The sequence below is a fragment of the Anneissia japonica genome, unplaced genomic scaffold, assembly GCF_011630105.1.
Source record: "Anneissia japonica isolate Jap-2015-1 unplaced genomic scaffold, ASM1163010v1 scaffold288189_len579620_cov203, whole genome shotgun sequence".
NCBI lineage: Eukaryota > Metazoa > Echinodermata > Crinoidea > Comatulida > Comatulidae > Anneissia > Anneissia japonica.
Window position 1 is genome coordinate 305,135 of NW_022730403.1, and position 13,313 is coordinate 318,447.

Consider the following 13,313-nt stretch of genomic DNA (forward strand, 5'->3'; position numbering starts at 1 on the left):
TAAAGTGCACACGAGCCAAATGCGTACACTGGGCCTACGGTTTAAAGTCCTTATCCGAGAAGACTTGTTCCACCACCGGAACCATTGGCGAGTGAGCCGTTCGAACCAACGCCGATACTAGAGCTATAGGTCACGGTGCCCCTGACTTAACTGCTCGGCCAATCAACTCGCCTTGATACTTTTGACGTGTAAGTTTTGCTTCCTTATTGTTTTCAAGTACAGTACCTGGTTTAATCATATTGTGTAATTTAAAAGATATAGTGTATGAAATTGTATAATCCTGTTGTCTCTAATTGAAATGAAACAAAGTAGGCCTACCTAAACCTAGGGCCTAGGCCTATTTCCAGTCGGGTCCAGACGGATTTTTGGGTGGGGGGGGGGGCAAAGAAAAAAATTACACCCAAAGTGTTTAAGTCTTCTTTTCCTACCAAAAACACCACAGGAGAGTGCTATTCATAAATCCACTTGGTGGTGAGAAATAGAACACTTACTCAATGTTAATATACAGTAGTGGATTTTGTTGTTTGACGACTTTTTTAACGGATTTTGGATATTAGTTTTCCCTTTTCCTGATTTTGTGATTTTTAAGTTCAATGTTGCTGAGAAACTTCATCATGTTTTCAAGAAGTGAAATTTCTCTTTGAAATGGTGTACATTCATGAGCCTTTGCACGTTGTCAAAGATTATGTTGTGAGTAGATGAATTATTACTAATTTAATGACACATGTCATAGTTGCATATTGCATATTAAAATTTCTTTTAAAAGACATACACCTATTTTTTTTATTTATTTGTTACTGAAAACTACCATGCTAGATAGTCAAAATCGACTCAATACAATCTCATATTCCTCAAATATGCTGGGCTTCAACCCCCACCAGGGGCTCTGCCCGTGTACCCCGCCGGGGGCCTTCGGCGGCCCCTGGCCCCCAGCCTAAGGCTGCTCGTTTCGCTGGCAGATTACACCCCTCCATCTTTTTTCTGGTAGGCTGCATCCGCCAATGCCCTCAGTGCTTCGTACCTTGGCTGGTCGTCCATCTTTACTTTGGCGCTGCCCCCCCCCCCACTTTTTGCTAAATCCTGTATCCGCCCATGACAATTTCATCAGGGCCAGGGGAGATAGACCTAAATGTGATACTGCAATGATAAAATATTAATATACATTATGAAAACAAATGGAAATAAAAAAATCAGAAAACTGAACATACTAAAAGTGTCGACTTTGTCTTTTTCATTTACTGTTATCATCTATACTAACACGGCTACCTTATCAACTTCATCATGATAACAGTACATGTATATTTACATCACATTCTTAAATTTTCATTATTACCATGGTCGGTTACTTGCGTCAAACTAATTGATGTTTTAAATTGAATATAGGTGTGGCAATATTTTCCCGTAGTGATTGCCTTGTAATACCCAACACATGAGCTCGCGGTTTGTAGGATCCTTGTCTTAATAAATGTTCTCGCAAAATTGAAGCTATTTCAGAAACCCTAACAAAAATTGGTTATATTGTAGATAAATTTAAGTGACAGTGCTGTAAGGAAGCTAATTTAAATTAAAATATAGTGCCATATGACTTACAAATCATTGGTCTATGAAATTACTTGCGCGGATCCGGATAAATAGACAGAGTTCACAATCCTTCGAAGGATTAATATTTTTCTTAATTTATTGTGATTTAAAGTGTCGTACCACTATAACATTCCAATTTTCTCACCTCGCCTTTCTTGGAGGTGTAATTTAAGCTTACTCTAAATCTAAACTATCCGAGTTTCACTATTAAATTCATCCAGTACCATTCATGTGTTTTTCCCACAAGAATTGTAAATTAACAAAAATTGAGACCCCCCCAAAAAAAAAAATTCAACTCAAATTTAATTGCCATAATCATAAATGTTCATACCTCAGCCCCCAACCATGGTGGGGCTGAGGTAGATCTGTCAAAGTCCTTGAGTATGCTCTCAAAAACGCTGTGTGTCCATACCAGGGGTGGCGCCAGAGCCGAGGTTCCCCCATGCCCTAACGAGGGGTCAGATTTCCCCGACGATAGCAAAGTGGGCGTGGTCGAGCTTCGATTAAAAGGTTTCGAAAGTGGTCCATGGAAAGTGGAAATTTTGACAATTTAAGGGTTTCAAATATCTTATTTAGTCGATTTTATAGTCTACTAATATGTAGGAAATATATATAATTTTGTTTCCTCCCCGACGAATTGTGCTTTTTCTCCCCGACGGGGGTGGGGGGCAGCTCTCCCCGACGGGGGCCCTGGTCCCTGCTCCCCACCCCCGGCTGGCACCACCCGTGGTCCATACTCGACGTGAATATCAATAATTTGAACGACATCGTTAAAATACAATCATATGGAAACCAACCATCCAATTACGTATTACCTGTATGCGATCGCTATCTGTATGTGTTAAACAGGAAATGGAATGGTAGGCTCACGTGATCTCTGGGAAATTCCAGAAAACGTGTGACGTATGTATGTTTGTTAGCTTTTTATCGTTTTGTTTGTATTGGTTTTTTTTCCGGAAAAATATATTGATTTTTAAACATAAGAGTCTGTAAATACGGTAGGCCTTGTTTATGCGTTTGTTTGTGAAACTATTAATTATTCATTTAAATACATTTATTTTCTTCCAATTGTAGTAAAAAAAAATCATTATTAACAATCGGTTTATGAGAAAAAATGAAAAAGAAGGCGGCACTTGCCCGAGATTAAAAAATAATCTTTTGTTTGAGCATGCCTGAACACAAACTCACAGCACACAGAGACCCAAACAAACAAACAAACACACAACACATACACACGCAAACATGAGACAACAGGTAGGCCTATAGGCTACTTGTCATTTCCTAATTTTTTATATGAAATAAAATATCTAAATATAGGCCTAATTGAAGCAATTATATTTTCTGATCATTTAATCTCTTTTCGATTCCTATTTTCTTTCTTTTTTTAATGAATTTGATCGTTCATTTCTTTGTATACTTTACAACCGTATATTAATCCTTCTATAGGCCTAGTATACTGTATATATAACACTGTTAAATTATATATAAGTCATCAACGTTGAGAGCTATGCAACACGATCATTGTGTCCTTTAATATCAAATGTGGTTTTCTTCGCTCGTGTGATTGTGTGTTTCCTACCTAGCAGGCGGCCTGAGGCAGTATTCGGAGCCTGCTCGTGACTGACGCGTGCGTCTTAAATCTGTGGTGGTGGACCTTTCCTATCATTCGACACCTGTTATAGGCCTACACTTACACTTTTGGAGTCCGTAAGGTTCGGCTTTACCCACCACAACCAGAATGCCATTGAATAATGTACTGGGAGGACGTTCCTAGTATTAAGTTCCAGTGGCCCCGAGAGGCCGGGGAAAGTGCGAAAATTGAGGGGGGAAAAGAAAATTCTACTCAAGTTTAAGTGTCATTTCCGGCCGTCCAGAGGTGCCATAATCATAAATTTTCTTACCTCAGCCCCATCTATGGTGGAGCTGAGGTAGATACGCCGTCCTTCTGTGAAAGTCCTTCTCTCTTTGCCCCCTCTATTTAAAATTCCGGGGCCCGCAGCCGCTCTTGGCGGCCCAGTGTTAAGTTCCTTTATCCTTAAAACTTCTGTCCCTCCAATTGGCATTAGAGTATATGTTATGGTGTATTGCAAAAATATTTGTATCAGTAAATTTGTCTGGCATCAAAGTTAATAAATTGAATCTTACCAAGGAACCGGAGAACTGAAGTATGCCCTCAAAAACGCTGTGTGTCCACGGTCGACGTGAATATCAGTAATTAAATCGACATCGTTAAAATACAATCATATGGAAACCAATCATCTAATTACGTATTACCTGTAGGCCTATGTGTTATACAGGAAATGCAAAGGTGAGCTCACTTTATCTCTGGGAAATCCCAGAAAACGTTTGACGTATGTATGTTTGTTAGCCTTTGTATTGTTTGTTTTCGGAAAAATATATTGATTTTTAAAGGTAAGAGTCTATGTAAAAACGGTAGGCCTTCTATATATGCGCGTCTATTTGTGAAGCTATTCAAAAGATATTTATTTTCTTCCAATTGCAGTCAAATAGTAAAAAACAAAAAACCATTATTAACAATGAGTTTATGAGAAAAAAATGAAAAGGAGGAAGGCACTTGCCCGAGAAGATTTTAAAAAAAATCTTGTGTAGGGCATGCCTAAACACAAACTTACAGCACACAGACCCAAACAACAAACCAACACACAACACATACACACGCAAACATGACAAACTTACAGCACACAGACCCAAACAACAAACCAACACACAACACATACACACGCAAACATGACAGCAGGTAGGCCTAATTTTTTATATGAAATAAAATATCTAAATATAGGCCTAATTGAAACAATTATATTTTCTGATCATAATATTGTAGTTTATCATTTATTCTCTTTTCGATTCGTATTTTGTTCTTTTTTTTTCTTTTTAATGAATTTGATAGTTCATCTCTTTTTATACTTTACAACCGTATATTAATTTTTCTATAGGCCTAGTATTCAAAAAGTTTTTATGAGATTTTTGTGATGGTGTAGCCTTTGAATAATGTCATATGCCAGCTAAATAGCAGGTGTACACGTTAGCAGTACTAGAAAAGACACATATTACATTTTATAGGCCTTAGCCTATTCTTTATTTTAACGAATTTTCTGGCGCACAGTCATCAAATGGAGACCATAACGCAGCTAATGTATCGGCCATAGGCACCAACGACAATTGGTATACAGTCGTCGAGTCGACCAAATGCTCACTGAGCGCGGAAGGCTTTGGCACGATCCGAAGGCTAACGCAATGTGCTCTGGGCTTCAATTTGTACTGTAATTACTCCCCTGATGACGATTCGCAACAGAAAAAAAAATTCTTTTCATCTACGTGGTGTACTGCAAGCATTTATTAATCAATTATTAACCTCTTTCATTCATTCATTATTTAGCCTTTCATAAAAATCACCATAAAACTGGTATAATCAATACTGTACTATTTATCTGTTCAAATTAGCATCATGTGATCATATCATATATGTGCATATGAGCCTGGTTTCCATTAAATCGTTACACTATCGCCGGCAGATTGTCGGCGGCACTGATTGGTCGGTCGAATCGAGGACTCTTCCCGATTGCGTCGGAGCAGCTAGGCAGTGTAACGATTGCAGTGAAAACACTGTAGCGATTTCATGAAAACTGGGCTTAAAGAAATTTATAACGGAGCTGTAAAATAGACCTAGGCCCTACTTTTAGTTTTGGCTAAAGTAAGGCTTAATAAAAAAAATGTAAATGTCATGTCAATAAAATAACGACACATGTTGCACCACCAATAGATATTCATTTTTAAGCGAAAACACAAAATAACATTTAAATTATAAACATACCATGCTATGCATATTACATCAATAATATATATATATATATATACCTGTCGCTGATACACATCTATATTATTATTATTATTATTATTATTATCATCATTATTTTTATATGGGATGCATGATTTATTTATTATAGTAGATTAACATAGACCGAACAACAAAAGTGAAATTAAATCGTAAAGTCAAAGTAATGTAGCTTGTGACACCTCAAAAAGACCATATTATTTAAAAGTCCAAATTAACTATATAATCTTCGGGTTCCATAATGGAAATTGACATCACCAACGCATGTAAAACCATCTCCTAACACTTAAACTTCACTATGAAGTTCATGACCACTGATGATGTCCTGAAACTTGTTGATTATTGTAATTCCATACTATACACAATACAACTATAACAATACTTTGACATTGCCACGTATCTGATTTCTTGTACTCCACGTACACGTACACATTTAATTTGACAATTAAATGTGTTGTCCGTGTTGGTTAAGCGCTTTAAAACGATTTTTCATTGTGCTATGTACTGTATATCGATTACTACCATTTACTAAAATAATCATACAGGGCGCTAATTTAATGAAGAAATTTTTTGTTTGTTTTTTTTTGTATGACAGACAACTTATGATTCTTTTTTTAATAGAGTCTATGCTTTATAAGTGCAACATGACATTTTTGTATGTACACTCACTTGTGCTAAATGTGTCTTTCACACGGGACAGATGAAATTAAAACCTGTTTCATCACAAGTAGAGGTGAAGAGGTATATATATTGGTGTTGTTTTTTATTTTTTTTTACCGAGTACCAAGGATTTATACCGAAATTTAAAAAATGCTCAGATTGATCATTACTGAACCAAAATTAATGAAGACATGATTTAAAATTTTAGGCCTATATATAAAATTCAATTTTGAATTGGCGCTATTTGGTAATATCCGATGTCTAGAACATGTTTCCGTAGTTTTCTAGATTAGTCTGCTCCGACCAGGCAGCGTATGACGCACCGTCCATCTCACTTGCCAGTTGGTTGTCACTACGAAGGCGGTGTTGTGTACCTCCAATAGTAGACCCGCATTCTGGACATTTACTCTCCACCGTTGCGCCACCACAGTCACCAATTGCATATATATGACCTTTTGGACACTTGAACCAATGACCTTGGGATAGACCCATAGCCTGTACAATCTGCACTCGTTCTGTATCTGATATCCCTGGAACAACCCCACATTCTTCGCTGATTTTTTTCAAGCAAAATATAATGGTTTTTACGTTTTGTTCTTTGAGAGGACCGATTGAAGTAACGTGTTTCTTTACAAAGTGTGTGTAATCTGCTAATTTTTCTGAGCTAATTTTTCTAATACGCAATTCACTTTTAAGCACGTACAGTTCCATATAGAATGAAAGACGTTGCAGTTCTGACGCTATATCGTCTAGCATTTGTTCACTAAAGTGATTTCTTGGTTTGAGAATCAATTCCTTGCAAGTATCTAGTTCCTTCTTTATACGTTTTTCAATAACTGCATATCTTGAATTAATTTTTCCATCCCCTGCTTTTTTAATCTCTTCCACTTTTGAAACAAACTGCAATTTGTTTTTCATGTCAACAACCTGCTCTGCTGTCAATAATGTACTTAGTTCACTGAGAAGAAATGTTCCGCACTCTTTATCAGACAAACGTTGAATTTCTCTTTGTAAACGAAGTTTATCAAGACGTATTTTATGCTCATCTCCAAGTATCTTGGATTTCACACTCTCTATGTCCATCTGTAGCTGTTTTATTATATTACCATATCGTAGATTCCTTCTAATCGGTGTTTTACATACTGGACAAACTTTCGACTGCACATTTGTACTTCCGTCATCTTCCAGATCCACCCAAGCATCCAATGCCGTTGATTCTATCACATGTCCACAGTCTTCTAATTGAATAAATCTTGCGTTTGGTTCATCTTCACTTCCAAACATTATTGTTGTCAATTCGATATTATCGCAAATCAAGCATTTCCTTGGGCACAGCTCACCACAAAGACCAGCACATTGATGACCACAAGAGAGAGTCTTTTTGCAAGGCTTGTCACATCGTCGTCGGTTACATAGTTGACCACACTGCATGGTACATTGTTTATGCTGACACCGCCACTCGCATGGCATTGTACAAGGTGTGCATTTTTCCCCACATTTCTTTGGACACTTGCTGTGAACGCAGCGGTTCTCACACGATTTTCTGCACGGTGGGCAGTTGCGTGTACACGGTTCAAGACATCCATGACCACAAACTAAAGTTCTATCACACTTCGAACAACACTGTTGATGTAGACGGCCATTCTTACAACCTCCACAGGTTCCTTGACACGGGTGGCCACATTTCAAAATGGCACCGCATGGATTTGAACAGGACATAGGATCATCCACGTGGCACTGATACTCGCCCTTATGTCCACAAGGCCACAGCTTAGAAACAATCTCTCTGCACGTACTGGTGCATGGTTGGCTACATTTTCCTTTACAAGCATGTCCACATTGCAAAATTTTTATGCAATCCGAAATGCACGTTACTGTACTTATTTCTTTGAAGCAGGGTACTATCTGAGCATGTCCGCACATCAGAAACTTTTCCACCGAAACTGTGCATTTTAGTTCGCATTTTTGATAGCAGCGAAACCTACATGGATGACCGATAGGACAATGCACCTTGGTACATGGCCTCGAACATTTGACATTTTTGTGTTCAGGATCGTATGGGTGGCATGGCAACGTACAAACATGACCGCAATCAAGTCTATAAGTGCATGGTTTACTGCAACCTCCCTCTGGACACTTCGTAAAATCATTTGGCTGCTGTACATCCACTGCTGTACCTGGGTGGTTTTGACAACACAGTCGAATAGTTTTGCTGAGTAGATTTTTCTGACGAAGGTCTGTTACAATTTTCCTCCACTGGTCGTCCTGAGTTAGAAGCTTTATATTACCGATGCAAAATAGTCCTTTCTTTGCTCTTGATAGTGCCACGCACATTCTATTCTTCTCTTTCAGAAATCCAATTTTACCCTCGTCATTGCTTCTTACCAGAGAAAGAAGAATGATCTCATTTTCCTCGCCTTGAAAATTATCAACTGCGCAAACGCGAACTCCTTTAAAGAAATTAGATTTCATTTGTTTTTTGAACTGAAAAAGTTGACCCGTGTAGGTTGTAAGAATCGTAATTTCTGATGGTTTGTAGCCTTGCTGGATCATGTACTTACACAAGCCTACTAAAAACTCTGCTTCGTATACATTGGATTTGCTCAGCGTATCGTTGTCGGATGCTTCTTTGTGATCATGATCTATAAATAGCATATTATTTGCGACTCCTTTGACAGTTTCATAATTGTGTACACTAGGTGCATCTTGAAGACCTTTGTAGAAATGATTCTTCATAAGAGATGATATCTCTGGTCGCATTCTATGCTGAGTGTTTAGCCTCTCGCAGTGCATGCCATTTTCTACCATTCTTTCGAAAAGTGAAATTTCCAACTTATACCGTTTGGCAAGATCGTATACAGTCGGATTTGGTCTAAGTTGTTGATGATCACCAATTAGTATTAAATGTTCACAACCTTCGGTCAAACTGGACACTATGTGAGCCTCTAGTACTTCTGCTGCTTCTTCAACAATGACAATCTTTGACTTGATTCTTTGAATCATATCTCGGCATCTCGCTGCTCCAGTTGTTGTCATACCAATCACTTTAGCATTTCGCATTAGAAGGAGATCCTCTTCTAATCTGAGTTCCTGAAGTTGTTTTCCTATTGTATTGTATTCTTCCTGCTTTTCGAATAGTAACTGTCGTTCGTGATCACAATACCGGGATGTCCAAAATCGATATAGACGCCAACGATCATTACCTTTTAGACTCCATACGTTTTGCACTCTAGCAGCTTCAACATTGCTCATTTTGTCCGTTTTTTGAAGCTCCAATTTAAAGTTTCGCATTCTTTTTTTTCTTCCTTGTTTAGGCAATTGGAAACCGTCCTTGTCTTTAAATCGTCCCATTTGTTCCGGATCAAAGGCAAGTTGTTTTCTAACAGTGTTCTTAATTTTATCTTTCTCTCTCGTACTTCGCATCGCCGATAGGCCTGTGCCCTCATCTGCATCATCGATATTAAGTAACCGTTGCTCTGCAATCAAATCCGACTCCTCGGCCACTTCCAGTTGTTCGTCGTCTTCATTTTCCTCTTCTTCATTCTCCTTTTCATCGTTGATTTCAATAAAACCGAAATAAGTATCGATATCTATGTTGCTATCTCCCCCATCCAAATTTAACCAAGACATCATTGACTGCTCTCTTCCATCTGTCAAAGATGTGTAATGTTTGTCTAGCATCCATGTCTCAAGGAAGAGTTCATCGATTACTCCGGTTGTTGTCAGTTTGATCTTTTCCATGGCATGTTCCATAACATCTCGTAGGGTATTTCGTTTTTGAAGAAGCTCTCTCTTCATGTCGAGTATGTGTCTTGGTACTTCTTTCCGCTCCCGTGATTCCTGTCGAAGGTTTGTTATGTTAAATTTCTTCAAAGTCTCACTACTACTTCTCCCACCAACACGCACGATACTATCACGTTGAAATGAATAAATCCCTTCAAGAAACTGGTCTAGGGCATGATTCGTATAGCAGACAACGAATATAGGACTCTCTTTCACCTCAGCACGCACACCATCAATGGTCCAGCATTCCCTATTATGAAGTAGCGCATGCACTATTTTCAAACCAACGTAGGTTTTACCAGTTCCAGGAGGTCCTTGGATTACTGCAAACTCTTTGGTCAATGCAGTTTTTAATGCGTTGAACTGAGAATCATCTAGTTGAAGAGAGTGAGCGGATGGCCATGTATTTCCTGCTATCTTGACAAGCATACGTTTCGGAGTATCTTTATCAATTAAAGGTGCAAGGTCATATGTCATATTCCTGTTGTAGCGTAAATAATATGGCGCATTGACTTCATGGTTGGCCTCAATTATGTACTTCCTCATAGGCATGTTCTGTTCTGTAATCAACTGAAGACTCAGAAGCACGTGACGGTAAGCCTCAAAGAATGAAGATGTTTCAACCATGGTGAACTTTTCGTTTCTTGTGTTTTCTAATTCGCCTTCTATTTCAAATTTTAACTCTAAGAACCCATTCTCAAGATCTTTTGGTTCACGATTCGCAACAGTAGCAAAGCAAACTGTCTGGAAATCATCTGTAGACAGACATACCAATGACCCGTATATGAGGCGCTTTGTAGATTGCCAACGAACTCCCTTCAGTCGAGAGACATCGAAGCGAACTTTGTATATTACACAATCATGTGAACATATCGGGTACTCAACAGTGACGTCATTATATACGCGTATGTCGGTTATTCGTCTATGTCGGTCATGTTTGTACTTTAGGTACTCTTTGATGCCTTCACGGAGTGGTCTTACCATGTCTTCACGAAGTAAGCGAAACTGAACGTCTAGATAATGATCTGCATTATCATAACTTCCATCTAATTTATTTCTTCGTAAAAATGGAATGGTGTCCGTTGTCAGGTCTTCCAACGTCGGAAATATTGGAATGTCCCGGAAATTATTTGGTGGTGGGTTGTCGTCATCTATGTTATTAATCTTCCTTCTTGTAGCAGGTTTGTCCTTTTCACCTTGAGTTTTTTCCACTTCTTTTACAAACTCTATTAATTCATCAAAACGTGATCGGATGTTGCTATCGTAGATTAACCCTACTTCATATAACTCTTCCATAGTTAGTTCTAACAACATCAGTGATGCTTTTACCTCTCGTGTGGCACTTGGGAGACGTTCGACAAGCATTCTAATTACAGTGATGATGTCCTGGATTTCTACTTCGTGTCTCACTCTAGGACCTCTTTCATTTTTCAATGCCAAAATATGCTGATGCATATGATACTTAATAAACATAGAATTTTGAACTTTACTTAAGAGGGCATTTAAGGAAACTGTAGACGTAGTACATTGACAAGCATGAATAAGTACGCGACATATCAATGTGCGAAGATCTCGGCGTATTTCGGGCTCGTTAAGTAATTTTTCAAAACCAAAATATGTAGATGACAACTGTATTAGTGCCTCAGCCTGGTCTTTACTAAGAACCTCTTCTAACCGTTTATAACCTTGAAGATAAAAAAAAAAAACAAGTTCACATCGGTTATACATGAAACTGAGTTAGCCTATGCATAATAACCATAGATTTGATAGAAAATATACGATTGATTATATATACAATATATATATATATATATATATGTATATATATATATATATATTTATTTATTTATTAAAAATTCGTCACGATATAGATAAATACATATTGACCAGATGCGTGACTAGAGATGATATGTTCTAAAGGCCAACACAGCTAGTGGTCATCTCTAAACCCCTGGTCAACAACCATAAGATATATGATATATAAAACATTTAAAATATACAAAAAATACAGAAAAAATTTAAACATATATATACATATACATATACATATATATATATATATATATTCTCGAACAATCGGTATACAACAACCTTCATTAGACATTCTCTGTATAATCAACCTATTATCAATAAGGCAACGTCCATTATCAGTGACCCTTTTCATCCCGGTAATTCTCATTTTTGCCTCATGCCATCTGGTCAACGTTACAAAACCCCATACGCATCTCGTACAAGATCTAGAGCTTCATTCTTTCCGTCTGCCATCAAAGCTATAAATGCGTGGTTGGTATCCAGAAATTAAATGTTTGTCTCACTGTATAGTTGTTACTCATGTTATTTAAATTATTTATATTGCGTTCATCGAGCCGATACTATTTCATTGTATACATCTAGATGTGTATAAGAGACAGCTAAGAACCCATTCTCAAGATCTTTTGGTTCACGATTCGCAACAGTAGCAAAGCAAACTGTCTGGAAATCATCTGTAGACAGACATACCAATGACCCGTATATGAGGCGCTTTGTAGATTGCCAACGAACTCCCTTCAGTCGAGAGACATCGAAGCGAACTTTGTATATTACACAATCATGTGAACATATCGGGTACTCAACAGTGACGTCATTATATACGCGTATGTCAGTTATTCGTCTATGCCTATCGTGTTTGTGCTGTAGGTACTCTATGATGCCTTCACGGAGCGGTCTTATCATGTCTTCTCGAAGCAAACGAAACTGAACGTCTAGATAATGATCCGCATTATCATAACTTCCATCTAATTTATTCTTTCGTAAGAATGGAATTTTGTCCATGGTCAGATCCTCCAAAGTCGGAAATATCGGAATGTCCCGGAAATTATTTGGTGGTGGGATGTCGTCATCTATGTTATTAATCTTTCTTCTTGTAGCAGGTTTGACCTTTTCACCTTGAGTTTTTTCCACTTCTTTTACAAACTCTTTTAATTCGTCAAAACGTGATCGAATGTTCCTATCGTAGATCAACCCTACTTCATATAATTCTTCCATAGTTAATTCTAACAACATAAGGGATGCTTTCACCTCACCTGTTGCACCTGTCTCTTATACACATCTAGATGTGTATAAGAGACAGTTTCCTATACTTCGTGCCCAACGTACAGGGCGCCCTTCTGTTGCTAAGTATATCCAGACGCAAAAGGCGCCCTTCCTTTTCCACTAATGAAGGAAAACTTTTTCACTAAGAGTGCGTCCGGCCATGCGATTCTGCCCTGTATTGTTGTTTTATTCTTTACTGATTCATGATTATGCTTTAATTGTTTTGTGTATTATTCGGATAATAGCAACGATTTCTACCGCCACCAAGGAGGTTATGTATTCACCGATGTCACTGTCTGGGTGTCTATTCCAGTTTGTTTTTATATCTAGTATCTTTGTTGAGAATTGATAATAAAATACGCGA

The 13,313-nt window shown here is 37.9% G+C and overlaps 2 protein-coding genes across 3 annotated transcripts in view; both read right to left on the reverse strand.

Moving 5' to 3' along the window:
* Positions 1-3,860, reverse strand: part of LOC117114946 (NFX1-type zinc finger-containing protein 1-like) — a 14,553-nt gene extending 10,693 nt beyond the window's left edge. The window contains exon 1 of the mRNA XM_033258579.1: positions 3,727-3,860. The gene's annotated coding sequence lies outside the window, so the exon portion shown is untranslated. The remainder of the gene's footprint in view (positions 1-3,726) is intronic.
* Positions 3,861-5,478: 1,618 nt separating this feature from the next.
* The window catches only part of LOC117114931 (NFX1-type zinc finger-containing protein 1-like), a 12,451-nt gene continuing 4,616 nt past the window's right edge, over positions 5,479-13,313 (reverse strand). The window contains exons 1-2 of one of the 2 annotated variants that reach the window (XM_033258555.1): positions 12,316-12,925; positions 5,479-10,587 (exon numbers count right to left, since the gene is read on the reverse strand). In XM_033258555.1, the coding sequence (XP_033114446.1) occupies positions 6,356-10,587; positions 12,316-12,919 (4,836 nt within the window). In that variant the 5' untranslated portion in view covers positions 12,920-12,925 and the 3' untranslated portion in view covers positions 5,479-6,355. Of the gene's footprint in view, positions 11,563-12,315; positions 12,926-13,313 lie in introns of those variants that run through there. The other variant, XM_033258554.1, reaches the window with a different exon arrangement.